This window comes from Clupea harengus, chromosome 7, assembly GCF_900700415.2.
Source record: "Clupea harengus chromosome 7, Ch_v2.0.2, whole genome shotgun sequence".
Classification (NCBI taxonomy): Eukaryota; Metazoa; Chordata; class Actinopteri; order Clupeiformes; family Clupeidae; genus Clupea; species Clupea harengus.
Genome location: NC_045158.1, coordinates 17,704,435 through 17,725,400, shown reverse-complemented (window position 1 = coordinate 17,725,400; position 20,966 = coordinate 17,704,435). Strand labels below are relative to the sequence as shown.

Genomic DNA, 20,966 nt, shown 5'->3' with positions numbered 1-20,966 from the left:
GTCACACCATGACCTTGACCATGACCATGAAGTGTGTTTGCATCACATGATTGACAGGGGAACAACTCAGAAAACACTGGACTGGGGCGGTATCCGACTCTGACCTGGCCAAGTTCATTCCCGGCTGGCAACTGATTGGACAGTGGTGAGATCAGAAGCAGACCCATTCCAGAATAATCCGCTACCTTGGAATAGAGTCGGGTAAAGGTGACCCTTCACATTTTCTTCTCAAAAGGTCATTTCAACGCCAACAACAGTCCTGGACCAGCGCTCCAGGATATGACTCATTCTCTCTCAATCAATCAAATCAAAACTGAAGCTCTCAGTTAATCCACATCATCCACAACACAGCTCTCTGTATTGGGGATAATGCCACACACATTAGATCTATCTATCCGTATAGTTCTATATTTTCTCTAGTTCCCATAAGCCTATGGACTCAGTTAGTCAGAGAGCATCCTGTGACCCACACACACACACACACACACACACACACACACACGCACACACACACACACACACACCAGCATAAAGTGCAAGGGTTAAGCAGATTCCACTGTGCCAGCCTCAGGGAGGGCAGAGGAGAAGAAGAGGAGAAGGAAGAGGAAGGAGAGGAGATGAAGTTGGCGGGTGGGAGAGGGACAAGCCAGGGTTCCCATGGATAAGAGCACAGAAGCCAAGCGACAGCCACTCGGAACGAAATGGATGAAAAACAACAACAAAAAAACACACATGATCGGAATTCCCTTGGTATTGAAAACAAAAAAGGAGGCATTTTCCAAATGCATTAAAACACTACCTCACATTTTTCCTTGGACACACGCAGAGACGCGTATGACTAAAGCACATGTGCCATTTTGTGAGATAGGGCTCCTCTATTGCTATCAGTCTATCCTACAGCACATACATTCCCATGAGGCTGGGCCAGTTTCTAAGGCTTGGACTGTGTGGAAAAGCCAACATGACAAAGACACTTACAAAACTATGTCTAATTACATTCTCATATAGTTTGCCCTGGAATGGGGGCTGACAAGGGGAAGGAACACCGGCTCCTGTTGTATTTGAAATTCATGTATGAATACTTCACACAGACACACATGCGCACATACACACACACGTGCACGTTCACACACGTGCATGCATACACTCACACACACACGCACACACTTGTGTCGTAGGCATGTTCTGGCCCTGACAGAAATTCTAAGTGTGTGTATTTCTTTGTCAGTTGGGACTTGATTGATGGCAGATGATAACTGATTCTTTGTAGATCTCTTTTTTTCCTTTTGTCTATTTATTTGTTCAGTTCCTCACCCTCACACCTAGCCCCTAACACGGGGAGTTATTTTTGTGTGTGTGTGTGTGTGGGGGGGTGTGGGGGGGGTAGGATGAGGCAGAATTGGAGTCAGAATGAGGGTACAGGACTTGGAAGATACCCCCACTAGGGTGGACTGGGGGAGGTGTAGGAAGAAGTGCTCTCGTAGCTGGGGTGGTCCTTCTAAAACTTGCCTGCGCTAGCCAGGAAGGGCACAGAGCCGAAGGGGTCCTCAGGGAGGGGCTGGGACGGGGTGGGAGGCTGCTGATGCTGCGGCTGATGCTGCTGCCGGTCCAAGCTGGTCTCTACACTAGTGGTTCTCTCCACTGGCTTCTCTGTGAGGAAGAGAGACACACACGCAGCAAGGGTTAGCATGAATTACTAAAGTTTCACGTCAACACTCAACTGAAGATTCAGGGCTGGAGTTTGGAATATTCAGCATTAACCGATCAACCTACAAGACTACTATGATGTTCAGTCTCTGATAAAATGGTACATTTATAAATATAAATTCAATTCATCTCAAACCCACAAAAGTCTGCTCTTTCTAAAAATGGTACCACGGGCATTAAAACAGCTATATTCATCTCACAGACACAGGTGGATAAAGTGAGGAACTCCACCCTGGGAGCAGTTGAAAGCATGGTCTATTTGTTCCTACAGTGCCCTCTGCTGGACATATGGAGCACGGGCAACTGGTGGCGAAGCCAGCTGTGGGGCTGGTAGGTGTTTCTGGTTCTCTCTTTTAACACTACACATTACAAACTGGAAAAAGGTGTCTACCTGGGTGTGACTAGGTGTGGATAATGTACATTAACTGTATTGTCAGGATTGCAAAAACACATGAAATGCTACAATTTCAACAATGTAACTCTTGGTATTCGTCATTATTCATAACTGTTTTGTTCTACAAAAGAAATCCCAATATGACATTTTATAAAAGGTTTGCCATGCCTGTTTCACGTTCAGCTTTCCCTACTACCCTCCCCCATTAAGGCTGGGATCAGGGCTACGGGCAGATAGTCTGAAGTATCGTCTTTTCCTAACCCCTTTTCCTTGACCTCCATGGAAAATGGCATTATGTCAATGAAAGATGTGAGGTAAAAGGAAAAGGAGGAAAAGACAACTGCAGTGCTATGAATATTCGACTGTACACTAGGCTACTTATTATGCGACACCCAATCCACATGACGTGGGTCGTGTGGATTGGGTTGTTGTTGCTGTGTATAGTGGGGTGATACTATCTCCTTCCCTTTTGTAAAGGATGCTCCAGTGTAGCCTATGCTAAAGGAGATACGAAAGGAAGCACGGAAGCTCCTAGCATTTAGAGAATTTAGGCATCACTTGGATACATCCGGGTAATTTCATTCAATTAGGAACCTTCCTAAGCAAAAAAGACTATCTGAATGGGGCCAAAGTGTAGAGCAGGTCGTATTTTGGGGTATGTTGGGCACTTGCTTGCTCTCAGCAGGTCAAACTCGCGGTCCAGCAGCTCCTCCTCCGTGAGCTTGGAAAAGTTGTCGTCTCCGAAAGGGTTCCAGCCGGCAATGTCGGGTGGGTGGCTCACAGTCGGAGTGGTGGGCGACAACAGCACATCTGGACTCTGGGCCACTGGGTTTCTACTGCAAGGAGGGAGGAGTAAGAAAGAAAGAAAAAGCAAGAGAGAAAGAGAGAGAAGGCAAGAGGAAAGGATGGGACACAGTAATGAAAGAGATAGGGGTAAACACAATGTTAAAAGATCCCTTTTCTCCACAGTAGGATGTGGCTTTGCTTTTGAACGCAAAGGGACCGCACAGTTTATGACTGTAGGCCTGTTGGCCTGGTAACCAAGGGGACTTGTGACAAGCAAAGACAATCCTGATGATGGCATCTTATGTGTGTTTAGTGGTACCCAGGTCAAGATTCATGCAAGTACTAGCAGATGTTTGATGGACTACACATGTAAGCATCAGATGATGGTGGACACAGAGGTGCAAAATAATAGCGGTTGATATAGGAAGGGATATAAGCTCACAGCTGTGCGGGGCCTTCTCCTCTTAATCATCTTATCATGATGAATGGCTTTATGTGGGCATAAATGGGTTCTAGGAGAGTCGATATAATGTAAAGATATAAATGTAATATAGTACTAGATATAATGTGTATAATGTAGTAGATATAATGTAAAGATATAAGGACATGACAGTGGATGGGTGAAGCGTAACAGGTGTTTCATTCATTTCTCCACGAATGAGTAGCAGATGTGAAAAGTTGGTACATGCATATGGATGGGTGGTTGAGGTGGTAGTGTTACCTGGGGTTAGTGTATGGAGGCTCCACAGGTGAGAGAGCGGTGTGGGTGGAGGCGGGCGTAGCGGCATGATAGGAGCCCAGTGGAGTCTGGAACTCCAGCGGAGAGGTGGTGGGATAGGGGAGCTGCTGCTGAGGATGATGCTGCTGCTGAGGATGATGCTGTTGCTGTTGTTGGTGCTGCTGCTGGGCAAAGGCTTGCTGATACTGCTGCATCTGTGCAGGAAGGGCAAGGGAGTGGGTAATTACATGCCAATGTTGCATAAAGCCTAATTCATGGCCGGACTTTTACGCAGACACGCAGAGCCCCTTGCGTCGTTGCCAACCCCCTCTGACCACCTCTCCGTGGCCTGACGTGCACCTCCCAAATTTTTTAACTATCCATCTCCGTCAATACATCACTGTTTACTTTGTGGGTAGTAGCATGCTAACATTAGATAGCTGGCTCAGACACCTCGAAAATCCCTTCAGACGTATTTTTCAGTTACAATAACGGCGTTTTTACATTGCAGTGTCTATTTCTCGGTAACTTTTAAAAGAGCTAAGCCAAAAAAAGTCAAACAAACAACTTTTATGTTCAAATACGACCATCTACGGAGTTTGGTCAGCCATCTGATTGTCTTGTCTTTGGAAAAAAAACGTCGCACCAACTACTGTTCTGGCAGTGAATTGCTTTGCAACACCCACCAACCGTGGGGGAACTGTAAAAGGTTCACGACTGCGTCGGAGCGACTGCGTGGCCACGCAGTAACGCAGTTGTAGAAGCATATCCCAGCCTTAAGGAGTGGACAACTTCATTAGCCTCACATTCTAATGCTACATCAACACACATGGTAGGATAGAGTCATGAGCCAACACACTACTCCCACATTACCACAATAGAAATGAAAGCCAAACTACTCCTTCGTACGACCTGCACAGAAATTGTAGTACCTACTACATGCACATAGGGAAATGTATACCATAAATGCATATTGCAAGTATTCTGACTGCAATGGCTTCCAATTACATCTAAGATATTATCTTAATGACTTGGCTACTACTACTATTCTATACTGCTGAATGATTAAAGCATGAAATTAAAACGGAGGAAGGAGCTTCAGGTCTGTTCTTAATGGATGGACAGCTATGCCAACAAGCCAGTGAACTGACTGCAACCACTTTGGCATCACCTCATAGCTCTGCAACTTTTCATCAGTGTTTACATCTTAGAGTCTCTGAATCGCCTCTTCCTGTTCCTCGGACCGTTTTACTCCTCCACTGATCTGCTGAGGTGGGTCACCATCGGTCGTCGGGTCAGAACCGTCTGTCGGAAACCCGACGGTGGCCAGGAGGGGAACCGACTGAGAAGTCGCGATAGCAAGCAGCCCCCCACCCCCACCCGGAACTCTCCGCGGCGCTGTAATTGCTTCATATGTTGCGATTTAACACAGAGTCGCTCGATTTCACCCTCCACTCCCACTCCCACACAGCCCACCTCCACACCAATCCCCTAAGGGCCCAGCCCGCAGCAGATTGCCTTGCGACGAAACAGATGGTCGCCATTCGCTGGAAAACAAGCTAAAAACAGCGCAAGTGTATTTAGAGGAGTTTCAGCCTGCCTCACTCTCTTTTTCAGAGAGAGAGAGAGAGAGGGAGAGTGCAAGTTTGAGATGTAAAGTGATAATATAAGAAAAGAGCGAGAGGGAGAAAGTGTGAGGGAGAACATGCAAGTTTCAGAGAAGCTTCCAGAGAAATGAGACCTGGAGGCTCGAGTTTGGGTTTTCAGTGTCGCCAGGCTCTTGGCAAAGACACATGAGTGAAAGTGTGAGGCCAATTGTGTGTTCGAATCCAGGGCTTCCAACCAAAAACACTTAGTGTGGTAAAGGGGAAAAGCTGTTTTGAGGAAAACCTACCGCTTCAGAATCAAGTTCACGTGGGAATGACAATCACTATCATTGCAGTCTCCATGGTGATACGTTCACGAATATCAGAGATTGGACATGGCGGTTTGACACAGCTCGCATTCCCATTTCCCCGCTCAGTCACTCAGATTTCAGCAAAACAACTGCGTATCTGACACATATAGTGGGAGCCAACCGAACAAAAGCCCATTGTGGTTGAACTATGTGCAGTAATAACAATACAACTCACTCTCTGAATCCACTCCACCCTCTTCTGTGAATTACCCATTAAAGGTTGTACACACATTTTGTGTCAACTGTGTGTGCAAAGTGTGTGTGTGAAAGAAAGAAAAAGCGAGAGAAAGAAAGAGAGAGACAGAGAGATAAGGCAAGAGGAAAGGTAATTAGGATTGTCCACAGGGTCTGAGTAAATTGTGTGTAAGCATATTGTTTTTTTATATGTGTTTACACATACGTGCTTTGTGTGTATACACATACGTGCTTTGTGTGTGTGTGTGTGTACACATGTATTCTCACCAGGGCTGCGTAGTGAGCCTGCTGATACACTGGCTGCATCATCATCTGCTGCTGAAGCATGTGCTGCTGCAAGGCCTGTTGGTACTAGAGAGAGAGAGAGAGAGAGGGAGGGAAAGGGAGAGGGAGAGAGAAGTGAGAGGGATGATAAAAGAGAAGAGAAGAGAAGTTACATTTGAATGTCAATGCAACTCCACCTCCAATCAAGCACAGCCCTTCTACTGCAGGGGCAGATACTGAACTGTTTTGGTCGAGTTCTCTGAGTCACACACACGCACACACACACACACACACGGGCACACACACACACACACACACACACACGGGCACCACACACAGCGCCCTCTGTTGAGAGAATCCTGCCACACAGTCTCTCTCAATGCCTTCCTGGTCTTTATTCTCCTTCACAGCGTTCACTTGGCATTGGATTGGCTTAGACCGTTTCAGACCAACTACACACACTAATCTTTCCCCTCCATACTCCATAAGTCCCTCAGCTGTGAAATGAAGCAGCATGACCTGCGTGAGTGTGTGGTTGGTAAAGGATATCCCCACAACAGTGGGCTTCAGCCAAATGCACAAGGCTGGAGGCCGAGTAAAGCGGGGAATGAAGACAAGGATGATGATGATGATGATGACGAAGAAGATACCTGGAGGTATTGGAGCTGTTGAGGTGTGGGCGACTGCTGCTGCTGTGGGTGGATGCTGTGCTGCTGTGGCTGCTGCTGGAGAGGCGGTGTGTGTTGATGGTGCTGCTGGACGTGCGCTGTGTGTTGGGGGAGATGCTGCGTGTTCTGGGGCAGGTGCTGCGGGTGCTGGGGCAGATGCTGCGGGTGCTGGGGCAGGTGCTGCGGGTGCTGGGGCAGGTGCTGCGGGTGCTGGGGCAGGTGCTGCTGCGCGTGTGGATGTGGGTGCAGCTGCTGCTGCAGACGCAGGTCTCCGGGTTGGAGCTGCTGCAGGACGCGGTTGGGTTGAGCGGTGGTGCCCGCGAGGGCCACTGGGGGCTGCCCGTTACCTGCAGCTGGGAACACACACACACACACACACACACACACACACACACACACACACGTTAAACACACATTACAGGCACACACACAGACACACAATAGACACAAACACACTCACATGTGCACACCCAACAGACACAACATCTACACACACTGTACAATCTGTACCAAAATCCTTCACACTAAAATTCCTCTGTCCACTGACACAGGAGCTCACAGCAGTGAGGGGTCAGAGGTCACTAGTACCCACTCTTCCCTCCCTGCGTACCTTTCTGGCCGTTGCTGATGGGGGCGGCAGGGACGCCCATCTTGACAGGGGTGGCGGAGGAGGTGTGCAGGGGCAGCACGCCACTGGAGGTCGCCTTGGGCCGCTGCCTTGGGGCGATGGACGTCTCTGTGGGACCCACCGCGTCCGTTATCCTGAGGGCGATAAGACAAAAGGCTTCATTAATGACAATTATAATTAATTGTAATAAATTGTACCGTCACACAGCAGAGCAGGCGCCTGTTATAACTCATACAGGCAGAATATGATGACAGATGGGCTGTTATAACACGTTTATTACACAGTATAAGTGTGGTCATGAAGTACACATCAGCTGGTCCCACACTGCAGCAGGTTTTAGGAGGGATCTGGAACAGAGTGGTGTTCCACTGTACTAACCCTCTCCTTAGGTTTCCATTTGATGACTGATATGCACGGTTTCTATAGGTGCCAGGTCATGGTGACATAAACAAGTTCATTATGTACTTTGAAATAAATTACTTCACAGTGGTAGCTAGAATAAGCCTGAACTTCAGAACACTCTTGTACGTTAAAGAGTTGCTGTTGCAGCTATGCCTTACATGACAAGGACCACAGGAACAGCATGAAGAGAAAAGGAGAGGGAGAGGGCGTCTGTCTGTCTGTCTGTCTGTCTGTCTGTCTGTCTGTCTGTCTGTCTGTCTGTCTGTCTGTCTGTCTGTCTGTCTGTCTGTCTGTCTGTCTTCACCAGTGTTGCCAACTTTTCTGTAAGGAAAGTAGCTGTTAGCTCTCCCAAAAGTCGCCAGAAGTCACTAGATGACGTAATCAACTAATTTGCATAATATGCAAATAAGCTGCGCATGCGCACATTATGCAATTCTGGGAGAGGTACAACTTTCGCGTGAATACAAAGTTCTAATATTTTGCCCGCGAATACAAAGCTCTAATATTTTGCTGCTATCTAGAAAGACTAGCCGCGCAGGCGCTGTGTGAGTGGAGAGGAGACGATGACAGTCCTCGCTGTACTCAGCTCTCGTGAGATCGGTTGTAACGTAAACTGCAGAACGGGATATGTGAGATGCTTCTTCAGTGCTTTGTCGACACAATAATCCAATAATAATGACGGAAAAAAGTCGCTAGATTTGTCGCTAGTCGCTTTTTGCTAATAAAGTCTCCAAGGGGGTCTGGAAAGTCGCCAGATATAGCGACAAAGTCGCTAAGTTGGCAACACTGGTTGTCACCATGGGTGTCTGAGTATTACCTGGCTTTTGTCATGTTCTTCTTGGCTGCGATCTCACTGGCAGTCAGGGGGTCAGGGAGAGAGCTGGGAATGGGGGAGCTCTGCACACATGAACACACACACACACACACACACACACACACACACACACACACACACACACACACACACTTAAACACAGACACCTATATAGAAGCTTAAATAAAGATACATATTATCCTGTTCCTAACTTGCAATGATTCAAATTATATCAAGTCAAGGTACACTATGATGTAGCTCTTCGCAAACAGATCTCCATGCATGCGTCCAGCCCACTGACTGGTCCTCGCTACAGCTAACACACACAGTCCACAATCCACCCTTAAGGGTGAACGTTCTATTCTGAGGTCAGTATCCTTGATGTGTTGCAACGGAGGTCCTGTTGTCGGGTGTGTACGGGGTGTTTGATGAACCGTGTTACACATTACACTGGGTGTAGTTGGTCTACTACCGTCAGTCACACCGTTGTTTGCTGCGAACCAGACTGAACTTGTCAATTGTACTCTGCATTAGCTGGACACACGGCTAGCATTTAACTAACCAAAAGCATTTGATCACACTGATTTCAAGCAGGCGTGGTTGGAGCAGGGATATACACAAGATATTCTGGGCAGTGTGTGTGTGTGTGTGTGTGTGTTGGTACTCACAAAGAGATTTGGCACAGGACAGTCCTTCCCTGCCAGCTTGAAGGCAAAGTAGGAGGTCTGGTAGATGTCTGGCCTCTTCTCCTGGTCGGGCTCGAGCATATATCCTGAACACATCAGAAGACACACGCGCGCACGCACGCACACGCACGCACACGCACACGCACACGCACACGCACACGCACACGCACACGCACACGCACACGCACACACACACACACACACACACGCACACACACACACACACTTTAGACTGTTCATTTAATTCTACTATGCTACACACACTTTAGACTGTTCATTTAATTCTACTATGCAACATGAACCATGTCATTCTACTAATGCAGGGGCCGCATTAGTAATCTAAACCAAACCTAGCAAATAATCTAAACCTAACTTCAAACCTTACTACCTACTTATTAACAAAGGCCGGTGTAAACCGGTGGACCCATAGTGCCTTTCCTCTCCTCCTCCCTCTCCCTAGAATCATGGTCACTTTAATCCTCTGGTCCTGTTTAACAATGACGAGCAGGAACACAGTGCGCTTGCCCGGCATAAAGTAGGACAACAGCCTGAACTGGGTCAGAATCCCTTTTCAAAAACAGAGTACTAGAACAGCTGTCCTATGAATTATGTAACACATTGTAACAGAGATGCTGTAATTTCACCATGTGACCAGCAGGTGGAGGTGTCGTTTCACTAAACACAACACCAAAGTGACTGAACATTCATTAGAGCATAAAAGAAGTATGAATCATCATTCACAAGAACAAGGAGTGAGACCATCTCATGTGTTAGGTGTGGGAGGCTATAGGGGAGGCTGTAGCTGTACTTACTCATCAAACAGTGCAATTTTAAGGAGTATTTGGAACTATCTGGAACAGAGAAGGTTCCGTCACATATGGCAACTTGACTCTCCCCGAATGGAAGCGTGAAGAAACACAGCTTGTACAACAAGCACCCGAGCGCCTGCAAAAAAAAACAACAACAACATCATCATCATCATCATCATACAAAACAAGGCCCTTAATATTCAGAGGCCAGGCAAATTAAAAATATATAAATAAATGTAAAAACACGTGCTTAGAGCAAGGACAGAGCTTAATACAGTTGGGTTGGGTTTAGGTTGAGTTCACATCTAAAACTCCAAGTGTGTTATAATGCATTTACTGGGGACAGAACACACAGTCACACTGGCAGACCTGGATGTACTGGCACACATGGGAATGGAAAACCACTAAAAGTGTGCACACACACGCACGCACGCACACACACTCACACACACACACACGCACTCTTCTTATCTGTGCCGCTGGGACAAAAAGGAGGGCTGCTAGCTTCCTCCGTCTGTTAAATCTATCAGCAGCTGTCTCCACATAAGAAGCGTCATTGGCACTGGCAGTGAGTGTGTGTGTATATGTGCTGTACATGGCTGTCCACACACACACACACACACACACACACACACACACAGTAAACAGAGAGAGACACACACACACACACAAAGATGAAGAAGCACCCAGAGATACACAAGCAGAAAACCAGACATACTGAAACACAGCAACATTCAACCCTGATTCAAAGACAGACAAGAACAAAGAACACCAGAGAGACACACACACAGGATGAACACACGGAGAGAGAGAGAGAGAGACAAGCAGAAAAACAGACATATTGAAACTGAAAACACAGCAACATTCAACACTGATTCAAATACAGACACAAACCACACACACACACCCACACACACAAGTTTAAGGAGTAATGGCTGGTTAAGAACAACTTGCTTGTGGCATCTTTTGCACTAACATAATCCAGAACAGACATGCTCACACCCAAACATAAAGGAGAAAATGTGTGTGTGTGTGTGTGTGTGTGTGTGTGTATGTGTGTGTGTTTGCGCGTGTGTGTGTGTTGCACAGAGACCTAATTCCTGTCTTTACAGCCAAGAGCAATGCAGGAAGTGAGTTGTTCCCCCCATTCGCTGTCTCTGGGCTCCCACGGTGTATCGCTTTGTTTGAGTGGCAGTGTGTGTGCGTGTGTGTGTATGTGTGTGTGTGTGTGTGTATATGTGTGTGTGTGTGTGTGTGTGTGTGTGTGTGTGTGTATATGTGTGTGTGTGTGTGTGTGGGTGTGTGTGTATATGTGTGTGTGTGTATATGTGTGTGTGTGTGTGTGTGTGTGTGTGTGTGTGTGTGTGTGTGTGTGTGTGTGTGTGTGTAGTGGGAAGTTCAATGGTGCGGTGTTACTGGAGGCCGAGTCCCAAATGGATGACACTCAAACTGCAGAAAGTAGTGAAGTCCCTCATCTTAGGACCCCATAGACACACGAGGAGCAGAAAGTAGTGCACACTTAGTGAAGTCCCTCATCTTAGGACCCCATAGACACACGAGGAGCAGTGGGAGGAGGCTTAAAACACATCAGGGATGTTTCTCAGGGAAAAGGAACAAGCTGAGCACCCGCAGGGCAAAACCTAGTTCTGTTCTACGTGAGAACTACACAAACTAAAAGCCGTTCGCGCTTGTGTTTTTCGTAATAGTGGGGTCTACGTATGGTAACGTGAGGGGTTTTGGCGTGGCTGGTTTCCAACACTATCTGCCCCTGTGGCCTGAACCTAGTACTGCTCTATGTGGGAACTAAACTCTACTCTATAAAAACTAAACTCTACTCTACTTTTACAGCGCTTGCTCCTTCTACTGTGACGAGCTACACTTTTACTACAGCTTCTTTTTGCAGCGACTACTTTTTTGTTGTGCTATTTGTTTTTTTTTTTTTCCCCCAAGACTTTGTGTTGTTGGAGTCCAAATATGGCAGTGAGGCTTTTTGGTGACAGTTTCTATCTGACTCAGCACTATCTGGCTAATGGACAGTGGGGCAACAGAGTGCTATCTATGAGACCAGCCACCCTTAAAGACTCAGCTTCCCAGCCAGGAGCTCCACAGCTCATTTACATCTCACCCTGTGCCCACAAACCAGTTCTGCCTGCACAAGCTCAAACCAGCTCGGCTGCATAACTGTTGAAACACACACACACACACACATAAAACAAGCACAAGGACACACCCACACATGAATGCAACACACACACACACACACACACACACACACACACCTTACCCATATATCAGCCTTAGTGGTGATAGGTTTCCCAGCATACAGGTTAACCATCTCTGGGGCTCGATATGACAGCGTTGTGTACCTGTGAGGGAGGCAGGGAAGGAGGGAGAGAAAGAGAGAGACTTTGACTTTTAAAAACCTTAATTAAAAAGTGTTTGTATAGCACAATGTTGGTCAAGTCTATATCACTAGTTAAACACAAGTTTCCAGAATCATTTATAGATACAACTGCCTCTATACTAGGCACACACAGAATTAACATAGAAATGAAAGGGAGAGATAAGGGGATAAAGAAGACAGGACACAGAGGTACCATTACACATGAGAGAGCACAGGCCATAGATATAGATGTGTGTGTGTGTGTGTGTGCAGGAGGGGGGTGGGGGTGGCATAACTGGCTGGCGTTATGCAATCTCAGCTTGAACGTACAGCTGAAAAACAACAGTTATCCTGAGTTGGCAGTTAACCGTTGAGACTTGGGCCTTGAATAACCGTGACTAAACTCAACAAACACACACACACACACACACACACACAGGTGGCCTCCCAAATGACATGAGCATGACTTTCTCTATCACACACACAGTGTTGTAGTACGAGTCCAGGTTTTCAAATCAATTGCATAAATGAATTAAAAATCTGTCAGATTTGCCATTGACGTGAATCGACAAAGTAAACAAGCTTTGGCAGTGTGATGTACACCACACAATAATGGAAAACAATTAAAAGAGCTAATTTTCTTTATTCTTCATTAATCCATCTGATAGTTTATTGATGACTCGGACTTAATGGGGACTCTACTTTGGGGATTTGGACTTGGACTTCGGGGACTCGATCAGCTAAATACCGCTGTCCTACCGAATCGAGAGGTCTCCGGAAATGTATGCTCATAAGACACACAGACACATTCTCTCTCTCTCACACACACATACACACACATTCTCTCGCTCTCTCTCACACACACACACACACACAGTCCAGGGTCTAGGGTCAGCTTGCTTAACCTACTTGGACCGTTACACAACAAGAGTCAACCTGAGCATCAGCCAGGAGGGATAGTGTGGATCTCTCCAGCTCAGTTTGATAAACAGGATTAACCCTTCACCTGGGGAGTTTGACATTCTGAGAAAAGAATGCGTTCAACAATGTACGATTCTAAAATTCTAAGTTGGAATTGGTGATGGACCCAGATATTCTTTAGAACGTTCCTTTTAGAACATTCTAAACACGCCAGTGTGACTGAAGTAAATTCACTAGTGCAGGGAGAGCCATGAGTCTAGCTATCAGACAAGAAATCCTTCTGGCTTTAGAGAAACGGAAAAAGGTGTAAGCACTGGGATATATGCCGTCAATGTTGACATGGTGCTGGGTTGCTGTGTATGCTTGTGTTTAGAAAATACAGTTAGTTATGTCACTAACACTGCCTTAAACATACACACAAGGCAAATCACTGACTCATAACTGACCAAAACAAAAACATTCCCAGATTCCCAGTATTAAAATACTACACTCAACTACAATCCTACGTTATATTACATACATCATATTTCACACACTATAGATACATAGTTAAAGAGAAAGATAGATTAAAGGTACAGTCCTTGATCCTGGTGAAAGGCTGTTCATATTTGAGCTGAACAGCCAATAAAATACACCCTTTTACTTCCGTGCACCTTAAGCAACGGGCGTCCCATGATGTTACCTGGCTGGAGTCATTTTTGGACAAACAGAACGGACAGCTAGAAGACTGTGAGGAGAAATGTCCTGAATTCGATCTTTTGTTTGCATTTCCTGAATTCGATTTGTTTATGCTTTGAATTGTAATCGAGCACTGCACGTTTAAAAGGTTAAATAAAATAGAGGTATTGGTAAAGTGAAAGCCTGAAACAGGAAACCGTTTACCTCTTGATCTCATCCTCCACTGCCGTCACCCCATCCTTCTGCGGCAGGAGCACTTTGTGCGTGGCACTGCCAAAGTCACACAGCACGTAGTTGCCATGGTCATTCAGCAGGATGTTCTCCACCTGAGAGAAGCACACACATGTGCAAAGACATTGCATAAATACATGAAAACATGAATGTGCAACACACATAAACTCACACCTAGGCACTCACAAACACAAACAAACATACTTACACACACACACACACACACACACACACAAAGACGGGGAAAAAAACATATTTACATCCAGTATCCCCCTAAATTTATCTCAGAAAGTTGCATCACCCTTCAGCACAGAAGGGCTTAAATGAGATTCAAATTGGGATAGAGTGTGCGATAAGGCTGTGTGTGTGAGAGTGTGTGTGTGGGAGAGTGTGTGTTTGTAGTGTGTGTGGGAGATTAGTCTGATACAAGAAGCCCACGGGAGGCATTATGATGACCACATAATTTACAAAGTCCTAGAGAGTGTGTTTATTAAACACACCTAATCTTAATGCAAAAAAAAAGTCCCTGTCCGAATCCTGGCTATGAGCGCTAGTTATACAGAGACTGTGGGATAAGAACACCCCGCCGCCCCTCCAAAGTGAACTGTTGCAGCCCGTGATGGCTACACATCATCCAAAGCCCTCAGCATGGGGGATGAAAGCCCCAGAGAGTGTTTATTAAACACACCTAATCCTAATCCCCCATAGCAGCACTCTCACGGAGACTCTCAGTCTGCACCCTCAGCTTTACTTTAGGTTTTTCTAAAGGAACGCACAGAGAAGACCTTTAAAGCACCAATACGGAGTTCTGTTCCAAAACTAGTAAGCTAACTACCTAAAAGGTAGGGTTGGGTACCGAGAACCGGTACCAACCCGGACCGAAATGCAACGCAGATTTCGGTGCTTCATTTCGGTGCCTGAGCCAATTGAACACGGCTAGGCAGATTCTGTGGGGCACATGTAAAACTGCCCCAGCTCCCAATGTAAACTTTGTCCTGTGTCGGTCACGCTCATTGGTGTTTTCATAGCAACAGTCTTATGACAGTGAAGAGCAGGCAGCATTTCACAGAGCAAGCACAAACAGAACTAGCCATAAAACCTTTTAACAGAGAAAATACCGAAAGGTAAACGGTCAAAAGTGTGGCTGTATTTCGCACAAAAAGATTCAAACATCGCGACGTGCAGCAAATGCAACAAAATAATTGCGTGAAAAGAGGGGAGAGAAGGCAAGAGTCAACGGCAGACCAAAAGACTGAAAGCAACCGAAGACTGAAAAATATACGGAGATGACAGCTAAACTACCAACGGTAGTCTCTTAAAGGGGCAGTACACATTTTCTCGTACTCAGTGTGTTCAAGTAACAAGATTAACTATAAACAAGATAGAAAAGATAGGTATAAACAAAATCATAAAATGGTGAAATTTCATGAAATAAATGCAAACAAAATAATACATTTTTGACTCCAAAGGCAAATATGCTCATATTTTTGCAAAAGAAGTTTGAAGGTGTTTTTTGTATTTATTTATATTTATTTAAGTATACTATAAACTGTTGTTTACAGTTAATATAATGTTCATAGTTTGAAGTTAAAAAGTTTGAAGCTGTAGTTTGAAGCCAAGTGTTTTGTATGTATTTATAATATACTTTAAACAGTTAATATATTGTTCAATTTGAAGAAAAAAAATTGCCTTGGCAATAAAAAAAGCCTTTCTTTAATGTCGTCAATCGTCGCTTTGTGCTTTAAAAAAAAAAGTATCGGTTTAGGCACCGGTATCGTTTTAAAAGTATCGGTTTAGCACCAGTATCGAAAAAAAAAAAAAAACGATACCCATCCCTAATTGTCTGTACTTTCAGATACATATCTGTGTGTACAGGCCTCATCGGCACCATTGGAGAGGGTTTTCTCCTGTGCAGGTCATGCGATTAGTCAGAAAAGGTGTCGCATTTTGCCGGAGAAGGCCAATATGCTGATATTTCTACAAAAGAATTACTGAAGTATTGAAGCTGTAGTGTGTGTACAGAGTGTGTGTGTGTGTTTTGTATTTATTTGTATTTATTTAAGTATAGTCTAAACTTTTGTTAACAGTTCATATATTATTTAAGTTTTAAGTTAAAAAGTGTTTTGTATTTATTTATATATATAATCTACTTTAAACAGTTCATATATTTGGCAATAAAAAAAGCCTTTCTTAAATGTCGTCAATCGTAAATTTTTTTTACGTTTAGGCACCGGTATCGTTTTAAAAGTATCGGTTATGTACCGGTATCGGATAAAAACCAAACGATACCCATCCCTACTAAAAGGCATGCAAAAACCTTGCAAACACCACCAACAGCCCATCTGACACTGATAGAAGCGTGCCAAAACACTAACTAGTGTCTTTTGGCAGTATAGCTGGCAATGTCATGCGTGTGAAAGCTTTTCTTCCATTTTTGCAGGGTGTTTCAGCCCGTTACATTGAACTACCTAGGGCATATCTTGAGTGGCTAGTGGGGAAGACACAGGTGTTTATCTGTCCTTCACATGACCATATGCTATCAAAATGAATTTGAGGATGGTACCAAAACTAGTTGCCTATAAAACCATACCTCAAAAAGTGTCAAATTGTTGCATAGTGTTACTTTAAATATAAATCAACAGGCCAGTTTGGCCCTTTAGATATATTTTAAAAAGGTGCAGCCCTGGCCTGACCTGACCCTGGCAAAAGATTGCTGATACTTGAACTCAAAATCAGATCCACCCCGCTCTCCTTCAGTGCTGCTGAAGCAACGTTGCTGACCGGCTTCCAGAGGACTGAAGGGCCAACAATAACTGTAACTAAAACTGTGAATGTAACGATATGTCGCCCACACTGACCTACGATAGAGTTCTATTGGATTCTGATTTGCTGTCAGTGTTTTTATCGTTCCCACAATCGCTCTGAAAATGATGCCCAACGATCGTTTTTCATGTTGTTACTGTTATAGTGTATGGTGTGGACGTTGCCAACGATATGAGCTGAACGATATTTAAAACTACAGTATTTACAGTTATTGTTATAGTTATTGTTGGCAGTGTGGATGGGCCTTAACCCATCTACCCTGTAGAAGACTCTGGAAAATAACTCCTTTAACCTGTAGAAGACTCTGGAAGGATGTGGCCCTGACCTGGCCGTTTTCTGAATTGCCCCACCCTCTGATGGCCGGAGGGGTAAATAGGGTACCATGACCAGTGTGCTGCATCTGGTGTGGTGCTGATCTGTGCTGGCCAAAAGGCAGGGGATGGTCTCCTACTCACTTACTCACTTGCTCGACTCAGAGAGGGTAGGTATCTGATGGATAATACCAGACCGTGAGCGAGAGAGAGAGAATAGAAAGATGAAACAGGGAACAAAGAATGGAGGGCAGGAAAGAGAGAGAGAAAAGCTAAGAGAAGGAAAGAGAGGAGGAGGAGAAAAAGAGGAGGAGAAGTTAAGGGGAGAGAGGGCAGTTAAGGGGGGTCAGGAGAGAGAAAACAGGGAGAGGAAGATTTGCCGACCGTGAGAGAGAGAGAGCAAGTACCTCAGCATAAGGATCTTCTAAGTATGTCAATTGTGTGTGTGTGTGTGTGTGTGTTTGTGTGTGTGCGCGTGTGCAACAGAGGGAGTGGGAGGGTGCAGCCTGTAAAGAGCCCAAGACAGAGACACACACACACATTAAAAAGTCAGCTGTGGGCTTCCCTGATGCAACTCTACTGCATGCCTAAACTTCACAGATGGGTAGGGGGTAGAGACTGAATAACTGAGCAATCTGGATGTTGAAGGCTTGTACTGTGTGTGTGTGTGTGTGTGTGTGTGTGTGTGGATGAGGAGGTACGGTGAGGTGATTGGTGATTGATCAGGCACCTTGAGGTCGCGGTGGATGACGGGCGTCTTGCATTGGTGGAGGCGGGCGACGGCCTCACAGGTATCGCAGAAGACGTGCAGCACCTCGGCCTCGGTGAAGCCCACGTGCAGACGTTCATTCATCTGCTTCACCACCTGACCCGCTGCAGAGATAACCAGCACACAGCAACGTCATAGCAACGTCATGGCAACGTTATGGCAACGTTATGGCAACATCACATCAACATCATGGCTATGTCACGACAACTCGTATTAAATGTCATGGCAAAACCACGACAAGAGCATTTTTCAACGTCAACAAAAGGTAATTACAGAGTCATTAACTGGTCACGTACGGTTTTTAATGGTGAGAGCATGGTCAAAGAAAAAGAGACACATTACCGTCACCACAAGATCATTAAGGGTAGGGGTTGCACAAGTACATCATTTTAGAAATCCACTAAGAGTACTCGAGGTTATCAACAAAGTGTTATTATAGTGTTTACATATAACGGCTGTTTTTTGTAAATTCGATGAAACCTGGTCATCATTAGTCATATTGGCTTGTATCTATTTTTTAACAACATTCATTTTAGCCACGATAGACAAGGCGACTAGCCTATACTATCATATGACAGACTGGTTGTTTGATTCATCCTTGAGAAGTCCATCCACAACTAGCAATTGCTGCCCATTTATTTTATCATGACCGTGATAAACTTCCAAACTATTTATTTCTGCTGTCACCATCCTCCCTCTTGTTTACCAAGGGCTCTGACTGAAAACTGAGTGCGCGAGAGCTTGTGTAAAACCTTAGATCATCAGAAGGGGTTAGGCAATAACAGACAGACGAGTTTTACTTCTCGCTTTACTTCTCCAAAACACTCTTACACTCATCTTCTCTGCTCTCAACTTCTTCCAACTTCCTTTCACCCCAGACTCTAAACAAAGCAGTATGGGAATTGAAGTCAATACTAGCAATGAACAATATTTAGAAACCGCCCAGTTTTCAATTCTTACACTAGCATCACGTGATTAACAAGTACTAAATGTTAATGTAGAACCTCAGGAATTGGTGTAGCTGTTACAATTACTCAAAATACTGTTTAGAACAACCCCCAACCCCTAGAACAAGGTCACAAAAAGGTTAAAGTAATGTCACAGCACAATAAGGTTAAAACAAGGTGAGCGATTTCACACAGACACACTTTCACAACAAGAGTCAAAAGACACACACACACACACACACACACACACACACACACACACACACACACACACACACACACACACACACACACACACACACACACACACACACACACACACACACACATTGTTTGGCTACTAAACCAAGAACTACCATCCCAGTCAGCTGTGACCATGTCAAGAGAGATGTGTGTTGACTGTAAATCTTTTGCACATTGAAAGTGCAAATAGGCGTAAATGCACACACACACAAACACATACACTACCGTTCAAAAGTTTGGGGTCACCCAGATAATTTCGTGTTTTCCATGAAAACTCACACTTTTATGTATCAAATGAGTTGCAAAATGAATAGAAAATATAGTCAAGACATTGACAAGGTTAGAAATAGTGATTTTTATTTGAAATTTTTATTTTGTTCTTTAAACTTTGCTTTCGTCAAAGAATGCTCCATTTGCAGCAATTACAGCATTGCAGACCTTTGGCATTCTAGTTGTTAATTTGTTGAGGTAATCTGTAGAAATTTCACCCCACACTTCCTGAAGCACTTCCCACAAGTTGGATTTCTTGCGTACCATACGGTAAAGCTGCTCCCACAACAGCTCAATGGGGTTGAGATCTGGTGACTGCGCTGGCCACTCTATTACAGACAGCATACCAGCTGCCTGCTTCTTCCCTAAATATTTCTTGCATAATTTGGAGGTGTGCTTTGGGTCATTGTCCTGTTGTAGGAGGAAATTGGCTCCAATCAAGCGCTGTACACAGGGTATGGCATGACGTTGCAAAATGGAGTGATAGCCTTCCTTATTTAAAATCCCTTTTACCTTGTACAAATCTCCCACTTCACCAGCACCAAAAGCAGCCCCAGACCATCACATTACCTCCACCATGCTTGACAGATGGCGTCAGGCACTCTTCCAGCATCTTTTCACCTATTCTGCGTCTCACAAACATTCTTCTGTGTGATCCAAACACCTCAAACTTTGATTCGTCTGTCCATAACACTTTTTTCCAATCTTCCTCTGTCCAATGTCTGTGTTCTTTCGCCCATATCAATCTTTTCTTTTTATTGGCAGTCTCAGATATGGCTTTTTCTTTGCCACTCATCAGGCCAGCATCCCAGAGTCGCCTCTTCACTGTAGATGTTGACACTGGCGTTTTGCAGGTACCATTTAAAGAAGCTGCCAGTTGAGGACCTGTGAGGCGTGTATTTCTCAAACTAGAGACTCTAGAGACTTGTCTTCTTACTGAGTTGTGCACCAGGGCCTCCCACTTCTCTTTCTACTCTGGTTAGAGCCCATTTGTGCTGTTCTCTGAAGGGAGTAGTACACACAGTTGTAGGAAATCTTCAGTTTCTTCGCCATTTTTCGCATGGAATAGCCTTCATTTCTAAGAACAAGAATAGACTGGCGAGTTTCACATGAAAGTTCTCTTTTTCTGGCCATTTTGAGAGTATAATCGAACCCACAAATGTAATGCTCCAGATACTCAACTAGCTCAAAGGAAGGCCAGTTGTATAGCTTCTCTCACCAGCAAAACAGTTTTCAGCTGTGCTAACATAATTGCACAAGGGTTTTCAAGGGTTTTCTAATCATCCAGTAGTCTTCTAAGGCGATTAACAAACACAATGTACCATTAGAACACTGGAGTGATAGCTGCTGGAAATGGGCCTC

General features: G+C 44.9%; 1 protein-coding gene across 1 annotated transcript in view; it reads right to left on the bottom strand.

Annotated features, from left to right (window-relative positions):
- bmp2k (BMP2 inducible kinase) overlaps window positions 1–20,966 on the bottom strand; it is a 61,722-nt gene that overhangs the window by 9,787 nt on the left and 30,969 nt on the right. Inside the window, exons 4-15 of the mRNA XM_012835123.3 lie at window positions 18,106–18,248; window positions 14,215–14,336; window positions 12,313–12,394; window positions 10,032–10,164; window positions 9,202–9,305; window positions 8,537–8,616; window positions 7,300–7,451; window positions 6,672–7,042; window positions 6,025–6,108; window positions 3,609–3,820; window positions 2,774–2,937; window positions 1,510–1,650 (exon numbers count right to left, since the gene is read on the bottom strand). Coding sequence (XP_012690577.2) covers window positions 1,510–1,650; window positions 2,774–2,937; window positions 3,609–3,820; window positions 6,025–6,108; window positions 6,672–7,042; window positions 7,300–7,451; window positions 8,537–8,616; window positions 9,202–9,305; window positions 10,032–10,164; window positions 12,313–12,394; window positions 14,215–14,336; window positions 18,106–18,248 — 1,788 coding nt within the window. The remainder of the gene's footprint in view (window positions 1–1,509; window positions 1,651–2,773; window positions 2,938–3,608; window positions 3,821–6,024; window positions 6,109–6,671; window positions 7,043–7,299; window positions 7,452–8,536; window positions 8,617–9,201; window positions 9,306–10,031; window positions 10,165–12,312; window positions 12,395–14,214; window positions 14,337–18,105; window positions 18,249–20,966) is intronic.